This window comes from Aulonocara sp. 'chitande type north' Nkhata Bay, linkage group LG15, assembly GCF_057382095.1.
Source record: "Aulonocara sp. 'chitande type north' Nkhata Bay isolate Kocher_YH1m ecotype deep benthic linkage group LG15, A_spYH_male_GT1.1, whole genome shotgun sequence".
NCBI classification, from domain to species: domain Eukaryota; kingdom Metazoa; phylum Chordata; class Actinopteri; order Cichliformes; family Cichlidae; genus Aulonocara; species Aulonocara sp. 'chitande type north' Nkhata Bay.
In genome coordinates, this window is record NC_141358.1 from 13,985,884 (window position 1) to 13,999,275 (window position 13,392).

General features: G+C 42.5%; 1 protein-coding gene across 2 annotated transcripts; it reads right to left on the reverse strand.

The window, feature by feature from the left end:
• Positions 1-919: 919 nt before the first annotated feature.
• Positions 920-9,326, reverse strand: prdm1c (PR domain containing 1c, with ZNF domain). 2 transcript variants are annotated; one of them, XM_086264357.1, is made up of 8 exons: positions 9,199-9,326; positions 7,344-7,595; positions 5,923-6,042; positions 4,685-4,937; positions 2,253-3,268; positions 1,964-2,092; positions 1,716-1,776; positions 1,347-1,576 (listed from the first exon to the last, which is right to left on the reverse strand). In XM_086264357.1, exons 1-8 carry the CDS (start codon positions 9,223-9,225, stop codon positions 1,467-1,469), a joined length of 1,968 nt encoding a protein of 655 aa, XP_086120483.1. In that variant the 5' UTR covers positions 9,226-9,326; the 3' UTR covers positions 1,347-1,466. The 2 variants fall into 2 exon arrangements, with proteins under 2 accessions (XP_086120482.1, XP_086120483.1); XM_086264356.1 differs by having other exon boundaries at positions 920-1,776.
• Positions 9,327-13,392: the final 4,066 nt, after the last annotated feature.

Sequence of the window (13,392 nt, forward strand, 5' to 3'; positions counted from 1 at the left end):
AGTCTTTCTTTAATAGTTCATGCACCACTTACAGTAGTTCTACGCCCCATATTTCGAGGACTGTGTCACGATTGTGTCATTTTGAAAGCCATTAATGACACCTACTTGACCCACCACTTCTTTAATTTACTTTCTTAAATGGAGAAAAAGCTCCAGAGCAGTTTACAAGAGCCCCATTACCTCATCATCACTCGCATAAATTGGCACTTTGTTTTTAACCCTTTCCACAACTACACTATTTTAGGTTGTAGTAAAAGAATCACAGAAGGATACTGGATAGAAAATCCTGTAATAATTCTTGAGTATAGCAAGTATAGCTGTGTTAATATAGAGATATGGTTGCAGTTTTATTCACAAGCCTGCGCTGTATGAATCAGCGTTCATTGTGAATAAAAGTAGTCATCTTAAGTCTGTTTTGTTCTCTTTGTTTGAGTTTTAATTTATTTATATGTCTTACTAAAACTGTGGAGTCACACAGTGTGAGTGAAATGTCTGACAACTGCCTAATACCAAAACTCAAAAATAGATATACGTGTATAAAATTATTCACAGGATATTGATCATGAAGATAATCTTGTTCAATTTTGTGTGTGTGTGTGTGTTTTGTTTTTTTTCCTTCCATGATGACGGGTTGGTATTTACTGGTTGTGAGTATCCCAAGACTCATAACAGGATGTTTATCTGCAACTCCGATTCAGAACTGTATACTCACCCAAAAGGCAAGTTGAGGTTTCTTTTTGCTGTCATTTCAGTGCTTAACCCACTTACATATGAAGTCATGCTTGTACAGTAATAGTTACGTGAATCACGGGACACAATTACGCATACATACACAAACAGAAACATTCAGTCTCATGCTAAAAAACACATTTTAAAGCAAGCATCTTTGTTATTTTTAATGCATAATCACATGTGTAGTTGTTCCATCAAGACATTCCAGAGATATAAAAATCAAAATATCAAAAAATGTGTTGTTTTTTTGTACATTTTAGATTAAAAGTAATTGAATAAATTATCAAAGATCTATACATTTAATAAAAAAAAGTCACTTTTTCCAGGCCAGGCTGGTTAAGTCTAGATTTTTCACATGCTGCGGTCTACGTAGAGTATAGGCTAGGAAATCCATGATTGAGATAAGGCTTTACTTCAAATAGGGCAGAAACAGACAGCTGCTGAGTTGACCTGTAAGGATTATATGGATGGATTAGCAGGACTGTCTTAGGGCTCTGATATGCAGCTTGACTCCAGCTTGATGCTGGCTGGATGAAGAGGTACAGGACTGCTGTGATGCAGCTGAACACCCGAGCGCTCTTTTGCTGATTTGTAGTTGGTTCTCTCAGCCTCCCTTCTGTCAGCATCCCGGTGGCCCGAGACACGGGTCTCTATCTTCTGTATTAGGTCGGTAACATTCCCCTTGTCCATATCAACCTCTGCAGCCATGGCTTCAAGCTCCTCTGCCGCCTCACTCATGTCAAACCTCTCAATCTCAGAGTTAACTCGACATAGCTCCTCTGACGAGTATCTGTGTGAGGCCAGGGGCAAGAGTGGGCAGAAGCCTTGGAGGTGCACTTGGAGGCTGCAGTAATGGAGATAGGAACAGGGGCAGTGAGGACAGCGGTGTGGTCGCTCGCCAGTGTGGAGGCGCTTGTGGAGTTTGAGGTGGATGAACTGAGTAAAGCGAGCAGGGCAGAGCTTGCAATGGTAAGGCTTCTCACCTGAGTGTAGCCGCTGGTGGGTCTTCAAGTTACTAGTGCTGCTGAATCGCTTGTGGCACACCTATGTAAAAACACAGCAGAAGGGAATCTCTGTATGAGTCTTTATTTTGTTCTTAGTCACATAACCTCTGCGATGTTTCAATGTTTTGTTTCTGACGTACAAACCTTTAGTCCACCTACGTATTTATTACGAGAGTGATATAAGGCGTCTAATGCTTTCCAGCAATTTCCGACAGCTGCAGCCTTACCTTGCATTCATGGGGCTTTTCTCCTGTGTGAACCAGGTAGTGTTTCTGCAAGTGTGCTAGCTGCGTGAAGTTCTTATTGCAGGTCTGACACCTGAAGGGACGCTCCCCGCTGTGTACTCGCAGATGAACCTGAGAAGATGTCGGAGATATGATAATTTATTTGTTATCGATCAAACTCAGGAAATCAGAGGAACTGGTTAATTCAATTATACTATACTCCAGTCACTGTATTCAACTGGTGGTTGTCATTTTCTTTCGCACTGCTTTAATGTGTTGAAGAGCAACTAACCTTAAGGTTAGACAGCTGCCCAAAGACCTTTCCACAGATGTTGCATTCATATCGGATCTTTCCATTCTGCCTCATCAGAGGGTAAGACAGGGTCTTGTAGCCAATTGTCTGCCCACTTTGCTTTGTCTTGCTTAGGTCCATTGTATCCTCAGCTTCACTTTGAGTGGCAGAGGTAAAATTGGAAGGGAGGCAGTTTGAGGAGGCTGCCATTCCCTCTTGCGGCGAGCATCCTCCAGGTGTGAGAGACGGCTGTGCTTCACGGATTTTAGTGACCATAGATGAGGCGGTGGATGTGGCAGGCACAGCGAGGTCTGTGTGAACGTTGGTGGGAGGGGAGTGTTTGAAATCTCTGAGGTCGTGTGAGGGTATGCTGAGGTAGGCTCTTCTTTTGGATATGAGGTCCTTGTTGTCTCTGTGCTCACGGATTGGTGAAAGAAAGAGGTCTGGTTTGGAATCAGAAAGTGCACGTGTCAAGTCTTTGCAACCACTGGTTAAAGGCGATTGAAAATGTGCATAGTTGTGAAAGGGCGATACATGGGGTGAGACTGCCAAGTGAGGTTTCAGTTGTTCACGATAGAATGGATATGAATGAGGTAGAAGGCCAAGTGAGTAGTGGGGCAGTAGATAGGGGCCGTGCATTAGAGTAGAATTAGCAATATCGGGCATACAGGGATCTTGGTAAGGCTTTGCTACGGGAGGGCCTTGACTGTGCTGAAAGGCAAAGTGGACATTAGTAGGGACAGGAATGCTTAGTGCTGGCCTTTTGGCAGCTGGAGGGCTACAGGATGGCAGAGGTGGTAGAAATGCATATCTATTAGCATGCATAGATTTGGAGATAGGCTGAGGTGGGTAGACAACACTGGGACATAAAGGAAAATCTGCTGAGACATTTGTCTGAGGCAAAAAACTGTCCACACGTCTGATGCAGGTAGAAGGGGATTTGGAGAGGTCATCTTGTAGGATTTCAGAGACCGTATGACCTCGTTTCCTTGTTGTCTTCTTCACTGGACTCTGTTCTGTTAGACAGATAAGCAATAGAGAAAGATCATCAGAGACATGAAACTCATTTCTTAACATAGACTAGATGTAACATTATCATCGTTCAACTAACTGACACATGCAGCCATACAAGCACATATTCGTCTTATCAAGCACACGTGTTGTATGTTTTCTTTCTTAATCACTATGCACGTTTGCTTTCAAAAGTACCTACGCTAGCCAAACAATTTACTTTAAACTTCAGGAGATGCACTTTTTTTTTTATCAGATGCGACTGTTTGAATGTCCCTGACCTTTGCACTCTGTTAAAGTGGACACCAGAAATGAAACAATGGGGATCTGATCATGATACAGATAGCACAGAGAGCAAGAGTGAGTGGATACAGTGTGCTATTTGCATTAGAGGGCTGGGCAGTTGAAGGTGTATTTTCTGTCACAAGACAGACAGGATACACAGTGTACAGGAGACAAAAATCAACTTGTCATTTGGAAGTGACAAATAAACTACAGCTCCCAAACAGATAGAAACGATTTTATAAATTGGATTGAAAATCTGGATTGAAATTTGCATTTCATCTAGGTAAAAAGGTACTGCTTCACTGACTTTACCACAGAATAAGCAAGGGACTCAAACCGACAACAGAGAGGAAGACCAAATACATTGGTTTGCATGTACATTTCACCTACTTTTAGACACAATTAACCCACAACCCACACAAACAGCACATCTCTTATCTTTTGTTCACTCCCAGGTTACCCTGCCCCCACTCCAGGGAGGCCAGCTCTCAGCAAACAAACAGCCAACACTGAGTGAGATATCAATCTGTCAGCAGGTCACCTTGTCAGGAAGTTCAAGTAGTCAGTAGAGAAATTCCTACCTCGCTTCCTCCTTAAGAACCAAATAAATAAAGGGTGTCGTGCCAGAGTGCCATCAGCACCTCTAGCGGCCTCTTTTTGTGACTGTGTTTGAATTAGTATTTTTCTGCGTGGTCTTTCTGCTAGCATGCACATTCCTACTGTTTGTGAATGAATGCCAAATGCTGTCTGGCTGAATGAGCTGCCGGCAGCCTTCTATGTGGGAGTTTAAAAGGGAAACTGAAACATTGCTTAAAATCCTGAAATTGGTCTCATCTTACGCCAGTACTGCTGCTGCACCTGGAGACAGCTCTTCTCTGCTTTCAAGTCTCCACTATCCTCCTTTGTCTTCTGCGTCAACAAAGGAGCTATGGGTGTGACGGAGTAAGTTCTTAAACACGTACACAAAGAGTGTGTCAGTCGGCTGGCGTTTTGACTGGGGGCCTTACTTCACAATGACAGAACAAACCAGATACGTCTCGATGCGTGGGCACCGTGTTAGTTTCTGTTGACTTCAGCAGCACTCGGTCCTTGCGCATTCCTAAATTGACAACACACACAAAAACACACGCACTCACCGTTTTTGTCAATAGCCAGCTGTCCCAGTGGAGGGTAGTTACAACGCTGGGCAAACTCAGAGCAGTACCACACCAGAAGCTCCTGGCCTGGCTGAAGTCGTTTGGTGGTGTAGAAAAAGATGTCCAAGCCACTCTGGCATGCAACCAGGTTCTGCTCTTCCACAGAGCATGCTGGATTGACGTAACGCATCCAGTTGCTCCGCTCTTCATGCAGCCCATCCAGAATGTGGTGTAAGCACCCCTCTGAGAAGACCTATAGCGTGAGCAGAACAAGAGATCAGAAATAATTCACTTGATTATTAGAAGTGAACCTGAAACCATGAAGTCACAGTTTCCTCGCGCCTTTATGGTAAATGCTGTAATTTCTTTCATGTTGGATAGGCGCAAGTCTTTGCAGCACACAATATGAGTTACAAAGGGAACACTCAAAAAGAATTTCTCTGTATGACTGGATTGTAGTATTGGGTATACTGTTTCACCCACTCCTTACTCTCACCTGTTACATTCACGGTGAAGTTATTCACCTCCTCCCTTCCTCTGCGATTGTACAAAAGTGTTCTTTCTGTGCTGTTGCTTGAGTCATGGCTGTATTATTAACAAATTGTCAGACTGTTGCAAAATTTTGGTTGGAGTTGCATGATGTCAAGGTTGCTGAGTGTATGCTATAGAATTACTCAGGAGCATGTGTGCAATGGAAGATGCCCTGATGCTGCTGAATGTGTAACATAAACAGTTCTCAGGCTTGAAGCCACTTCCTTGCTTAGTCAGTGTGAGAGTTTGTTAGTTTGGAGAAGTGCGGACATGTGTATGGTGTATTTACTGGCAGTGATACCACTACTGTGAGAAGCGAAGACACAGGAGAACCGCTGCGTCACTGAAACCAAACAGCTGTGTGTGCTTGTGCGTGTGTGTGTGAGAGAGAGAGAGAGAGAGACAGAGAGAGAGAGAGAAAGACCTCAGACAGAAGCGCACAGAACGGGCAAACACACTGACATATATGGTGCATGCACTTTTGAAAGCTATCAAGGCAAATGGCATTTAAAAACACCAGACCATTGACAAATTTGACTCATACATTGACAGGATGTCAGACGTTGACCACATTTGCTAACTCGTGCCACGACATAGCCAAAGCAGCATCTCCAGTCAGTCAGAGATACAGGATGTGAACAGTTCTGAAAGGCACATCGTTGAATTTAACATTTAAGTTTGCAGAGTCTCACATGAGGCTTGCTTACCCTCCAAAAGTACTTCCTGTCGGCGTCTTTCGGCAGAGTTTCGTTGGTGTAGCTCTCACCCACCAAAGGGCCAAAGCGTGTTCCCTTCGGAATGATCTCCTTAGTCATCACCCCAAGCACCTGTTAAACAAAGAGAGCACATAATCGTCAAACAGCAGGTCAGTTAATAAAACAGAAGATCTGAGCGAGCAGTTACAGGCACGTTTAGTTGTTAAAACATCCTAAGATAGATGAGATTCTTTGGAATACAGCCTCCAAAGAATCTGGTCAATTCACTGAATATTTTTGTCCCCTGGAGACACTTATGTGGAAAAAGGCAATTAAGCAGGTTGTCCTTATTTTATAATATACAGGCTGAGAGGATTTTCAGAGGCTGTGACTGAATGTTTTCTCTCCTTCACATGTTAAATATTTAATAAGCCAATCGACCAAGTTATCTTTAGTTTCTCTCCCATATTAAAATTTCACTACTAGTCTTGTTCTGCTACTACCAGGTGTGAAACTCAGTCCTCTGTCTCAGTCCTCCAGGGTGGGGGAGAGTGGATAAGGTGTCATGGTCACACCCCAGCTAGCACCTTGAGCTCCATGTTAAAAAAGCAAAAGCCCTAAAGCGATGGTAGTGTATTTCTCTTTCATCTTTACACTGTAGACTCAGGCCTACAGTTTTGTCTTTAGTTTATCCAGATATTTTTGTCCTTGCATTCAATGACTTTGTCTAAAGGCATCATTTGACTTGCCCTTGTGTCACAGATTACTGTCATGTATCCTGTTCTTTAGCGTCAACCAGACATTTCTTATAAGAAGGTCAAAGTGGTAAATGCAGGTATTTTACTGCAGATGTCAGGGATACTTCCTCTGATCTCCCTTCCCTACACTTTTTGTAGAGGAAATTTAGTGTTTCCTTTTCATGACTAGTTCTTTGCGGTTAACCTTTTATCATGCATTTACCACACTATATGATTGTCAGTTCCTTATCCACTCACTTATTTATAGATGAGAGGATGGAAATAATTCTCCATGCTAGATGACACATATTTTACCTGGAAGAACATTTAGGGTATTATGTATATTATGGGCTTTTGCCTAATGGTGTAATTTTCTGCTGGAACAAAGGGATGGGAATCTAAGATAACTACTAATCATAGAGCCCTCAGGCTGAGTGCCCAGAGGCTTGGCTATTGTGTCTGTGTTTGCTTCAACATACACATAGCAGAGAGGAAAAGCTCAAATTAGACAACAATATGTCAAGTACTTCCCACCGGAGGATAGATGAGAGGATGGAAGGATGTTGGAGTGACGCAAAGAATTGTCATTTACTAAAAACATCACATAGCTGCTTTGATATATTTGGACTGGGACTATTTGTCTTCATTAATGTCTTGCCTGTTTGTAAAAGAACAAACACGGAAGGCCTTGGTTACCTCTGCTGAGTCGTGGCAGCGTTTCAGGGCCAGGTTCCTGGGCAACGATCTCTCAGCTCGTGTCTTGCAATTGTTTTCGGACTCGCCTTCCAGAGGTTGGTCCTTCACGATGTAAGTGCAGTTCTCCTCAAAGTCTGCCTCGCTCCATGATGTCATATCAACATCGTGTTTTCCTGGCATCGCTGCAGTGGCACCCACAGTTTGAGCTGACTTCTCTGAGGTTAACATGATTGAGGTACATGAAGAGGCGGCCTATGGAAAATAAAGAAAAATGCTCTTAAATCCATATGATTCTATATCTGATTTTATTATTAAACGCTATTTTGGTTATACAGGGTGGAAGGCAAACCTTTCTTTCATAAAACAGCAGATGCAGAATCGAGTTGAGTTTTGAATGAATCTAAAAGTAGGTCCCAGATTGTGAAGTGTGATATAGAGAAGGAGGCAGTTGTGATGCTGTAGAGAAACTAACCTTCCCGTCTACTGCCAACACCGGACAAACAAACTTCAAAGTGGAACCTTCAAGTTTGCCCCCCTCTGTCCTTTACATCCTGTGACTCAGAATACAACCCCGGGGCTATAACAGAGGTTCCTGTGCACGTCAGCCCCGAAGCAGGACCACTTTCACGAGGAAACCCGCACTACCAGGGAATCAACCAGACTTCCTCCGAACTGACTGAGACTTGGCTGTCGGCCAGGTCTTAACACTCTATACTGACTATTTACCGTATTAAAAAGCCACAGAAGGGCTGCTAGAGTGAGATATGCCTGATTTCAGTCCACAAAAACCCCATAATATGAAGACACATGTAAAGAAAGAAAAACAAAAAAACCACCAATTGATCAAAAGCACAAAAGCAGTACGTCTGCTCATTGATTGCCAGCCCCGAAGTGGCTCCCTTTCCTAAACAACTGCTCTTACATGTCGAAACAAAGAAAAGAAGTGCCACTCTACTCTCTGTTTCCTTTTCTTTCTGTCCCTTATTTTCACTCTTTCCCTTCTCACGACATTGCGATTGTCAGGCAACTCAGCCGCGACAAAAGATACGGCTCCCAGACTGAAATAAAGAAGAGTGAAAAAGCGGATGGCAGGCTCGTGATTAAAAGGCAACGCTCAGATGTGTTGTCTGAGAACTTCTTCCTTTGTAGACTCATCAGTTTGCCTCTGAGATAGTGGTAGATAAGCCTGGTTCTTGCTAATATATGGTAAACACTCATGTGACTTGCGTTCCTTACTGATGAGAGATAAAAAGTCAAGTCAAAACTTCACTCCTGAGGGAACGACTGCAAGGAATAGAAATTCTAAATTCTCCCCATTTATGTATAAATAAATCTACAGTCAGTAAGCTGCGATAAAAAAGCCCACCGCTCATCTTTTTGTTGTTTTCAGCACTAGTGGTAGAAACTGTACTCAGTGGCATATATGCAGCAATAACAAAAGAATGTCAACGGATTCTCAAATGCAAATAAAAGTTCAAAGAGACGAGATTTATATATGATGTTACACCTTATATTTTTTTCTCTGAAGTGTCACCACAGCTGACTCGGAATGACTGTCACAAGTGTGACAGCTCACTCCGAAACCATTGAACCAAGTGACACAGCAGAAAATATATTTTGAAAAATCAAGACATGAGTCAAGAGCACACAGCTGTGGCTCGGGGGCGACATGTAACGGGCTGTCTCTAGAAAGCACACTTTGAGATTGCACTTCGTGGGAGAGTGTCGTAATGCAGAAAAGAAAAGTCGAGCCAAAAACGTCTAACTCTTCTTAAACATGCTGAAAATATAGAACAATCGATATTATTCCTGTAAAAATTAAGAAGATGATCTGAGACAGATGTTGCAGACTTACTGTAAAGCCTTGTGAGGAGCCACACATAGGTCAGGCTGTCTGTGCCCTTCTTGAGCTTGAGTGTCTAGAAGCAACCAGTGGCTGTTCTCTGCCTCTTGTCTTCTCTTCCTCTCTCTCTCTCTCTCTCTCTCTCTGAGCAGACCTCAGTATACTGACTGCGCAACCGAGCAGTCAGTGTATGTGAGTCTTGCTCACATACACCGTGTGTGTGTGTTTGACAGTGTAAGAGAGAGAGAGAGATACACTCCCTTTCCTCTCATGCTCCCTCCCCCTCTCTCCCCTTTGCCCCATGACTCCTCCTTGGAGCGTGTTTGTGTGTGTGTGTGTGTGCATGTGCATGTGTGTGTGTCACACTCTTGCCCCGAGGCAAGAGGCTTTCTCCAGGGAGGCTGTCACACAGCTATGTCCGGATCAAACAAATGCATCTTCATTTTCAGTCTGTTGTGGATTGGAAGAGGGCATACCTGTGTTATGTTAGCGAGTCAAGGACGCGCAGAGGAAATTAGATCATTTATTTGTAAATTGTAGGTTTAAAGTTAGTCAGATTAGTCGTAATTCATGTAGTCGTGTAATAAGGATATCTTACATGAAGAATGTTGCAGCAACATAGAGATTTAACAACCTGTAAAACTTCATCGTCTGTAATAGTCTTTTAAACGAAGCAATTGTTCTCTAGGTTCTGTAGCTACATAAGATCATCAGTTAAAAAAACATACACAATAAATGCACCAAGATGATTTTTATTACATACCAAGAAATTAAAAATCACTAAATAAACAGCTGTAAGTAGAAATATGTCTGCTTTGCTTGGTTGACTCATTCATATTGATACTTGATGCTTCAGAGCTTTAGATACACAAACCCATGAGATTAATCACAATTCTTGTTATGGTATTATGTCACTGTAATACTAAGAATGATGAAATAGGTACTTCTAATGAGAATCCTGAAAACAAATACACAACAACAGTTTCTGGGTTATATTGTGCATGCACACCTTATTTGAAATTAAAATGCAAGCTGGTGCAACAAGAAGCAGTGTCACACCTTAGAAATCTTTATAAGCTGCGATAAAGACAAATAACTGGAAAACTCTTGAGGGTGTGTTCTGGTGCATGTACATTTATAATCAGCCACTACACACTACTTCACTGGGGGGGAGGTCCAGAATTTGTTAATGCCCAGGTAAGATTGAGATCTACAGCCCTGTTTTCACCTCCACCTCCGCTCCCTCCTCTTCTTGACTTCTCTCCAAACACAACATTTGATTTGGCCGGCTTCCAGCCAGCTCAGGAACTGTCAGAATTTTCTTTCTCGTCACCCACGCGCTAGACACGCGCCACGCTCTGAACCGTCACGCCGTACACCTATCTGTAAACCTAATTCCACACGGCACATTAAACATCTACACTGATCACATTCACTTTCAATTTGGGGAGGTTCATAATGAACTGGCATATGTCAAGTGGATTCTGGCGCTTGTAGACTCTTCTTTGTTTTTGTGGTGTTTTGTCCTTTTCATGCTTCCTGCCCACTCACCACACCTGACCAAGCTACTAATTAGGACTGCTGACATGAGCCACCATGTAATTTAAAATCCACTTCTGTCTCTCACTCTTTCGTTCTCTTTCTTTGCCTTCAGTCATCTCATTCATCACCTTCTATTCAGCTCTCCTCTCCTCCACCTCCTCCTCTTCCTCTCTAATGCCTCTTTATCTGGACCTTCTCTACACTATGTCTATTACTCATAGGTATGTGTGAGTAATTCTCATAATGACAGCATGGACTTCTAGTCTGAGTTGTGTACAGGCCCTGGAGACAAACTTACACGTACGTGTGGAGGTTTTTGAGTATGGTTGTACATATGCCCGTGTAGCTGGTTATAACTTGGTTTAGATCATCTGATAATTAAGATGGCATTCTTAGAATGAAGTCAGTGAGCAGGAAGTGTAATGAAATGTAAGCTGCATACAAGTAGACTAACAATAACAAGATCACTGACTGACTTTAACTGGTTTAGGATGTGCTGTAGGAAGTGAAAGTAGACACGTCATGAACCCAAACCAGGGCAATGAGTATTTGGCTAAAGAACAGCCACCCTTAGATTTACATTATCACAATAAACGCTGAGCAGACTGGGATTAAAAGTGCTTTCAGGCAGAAAGTGAAGCAAATGTTTTACTTTCATCATTTGCATGAATTTGGCTTTGCCAAACAGAAGTCAGTGTGCCAACTGTACAGGCATTAGCTCTTAGCTAGCTCACAATGAGCAGCAGGTTTCAATTTGCACCCTCCTGGGAAAACTTGGATCGTTCTGCCTTTGCATTGCCCTTACATGAAATAGCACCAGCTCTAAATTTTGCTTTGCACATTAGATACGTTCAGCTTTTCTGCTGAAGGGGTTAATTAAACCAAAATAGACCACAGCATCTACCCATTTTTTCACATTTTGAGAATTTTTCTCTTTAATCATCGAATTGATTAAATCTCCTGCGGTACATGTAAAAACTATTTTATGATTATAAACCTGCTTTAACACAAGCCAAGAATACCTGTGGGGGAAGGCTCCATTAATGGCATGGGTTGCTCTATAATTTCCATCTGCAATCTGCCTTGGGTTATGTCTCGCAGGAGAACCAAAGGTGACCACTCCTTCCTTGTCACCTCCTGCAAGAATGAGGACAATGCACTTTGGCAGAGATGGCTAAGACTAAGCCCATTTTATAACCCATTACCCCTCAATTGTTCAACAGAGCCTCCCCCTCTGGCTTTTTTTCTGAAGTTTTACGGCTGACTCAAGGAGAAATATTTAGAATTTTATCACAGCTATCTTGCTGTCACTGTCCCCTACTCTGACCTATGTCACCCTGCCTTACTGTGGTGTTATCAGCGTGTCAGCCATGACAGCCTCCTCATCCATTTCATGTTACTTTAAGTGATTTCCTTTACCTCGAAATACCCTATACTCTCGACAGCTTGTGGTTGAGGAAACATTTACTCTCACGTGCATTTCATCCGGTCTTTGACAGTTGATTGAGGCAAGATAAGCTACATCTACATGGCGGTGGTAGCAATGTGAACGCAATGAATGACTTGGGTTTATTTTATTAAATTAGAAATACACTGATGCACGCCGTCTTTCTCCATCTTTTTTTCTTTCCTCTGATCCATTTCATTTGTTAATCTGAAAAAAACAAAACAAAACCTGACAGCGCTGCGCCACAGCCACCACCCACCCAGTCCAGCAATCTCCCTTCAATTGCTGGATGATCTCCTGTTGACAGGCCAAGGGTTATTATCATGGTTTCAGGGCCAGGAATGCTACTGCACTTCACAACAGATGTCTTTTCAGATCCTGACAAAGCCACCCACAGAGATGAGGGGAACAGGAAGAAAAAAATGTATCACTGTACTCAGCTGACCCACAAAAGATGTTCTTAACAGGCTGGATAGTAGAAATTATAGGTGTCTGTATGTTCTTATCCTAACTGGCATCAGAATGTCATGCCAGTCTTGTCATGCATATAGCAATCCTTAGTTCTCTGTAAAAACAGTTTTTGGGGGTTTTAAAAAATTCGATTCACTGTTTATTTTATTGCACATGCTTCCACACAGCATCACATGAGTTTACAGTAACCTGATGGTTGATAATGGAAACTAACATGCTGCTCTGAGAACCAAAGCATTGTGGTTGACCCCTCAAAGTCCTTCCTGAGTATTTTGTCTGAAATGAGGTGTACTTTTTCTCACTCTTTAGTTGTATCATGCCTCTTTATCACCATTACTAATAATTAGGAAACGTTTTGACTCTCTTTAAGGTCCGACTATTACTCTAAAATAGCCACAGCATTTGTTTCTGATCTAAAAAAAAAAGAAAGAAAGAAAGAAGAAGCAGTTGCTGCATTAAATTTCACTTGAAGCATTGAGTGGGAAAACAAGGGGGGTGCTTACAGACATCTTTAGACAGACAGTTGTACAAGCAAGGAAGTGTCAGACCCCCAGGAGCCACACCTGCCTGTATCAAAAGCCTTTTCACATTGTTTTGTCTTCCTCTTGATTACTAAGCCAGACTGTAATAATGACCAACAGAGGGGCCTGTCATCCGGGAAGGATGCACACAAACTATTACACATACTCACGCAAACACACACACTCTCTTTTTCAACCTATCTGCCCAACCCCAAAGAAAATGGT

Coding starts and splice junctions, on each gene's coding strand:
- prdm1c (XM_086264356.1), bottom strand. CDS start 9,225: ATGTGTGGCTCCTCACAAGGCTTTACA. Junction 2,093..2,252: donor GGCAGCTGTCTAACCTTAAG/GTTAGTTGCTCT, acceptor ACATCTTCTCAG/GTTCATCTGCGAGTACACAG. Junction 1,777..1,963: donor AAAAGCCCCATGAATGCAAG/GTAAGGCTGCAG, acceptor GTTTTTACATAG/GTGTGCCACAAGCGATTCAG.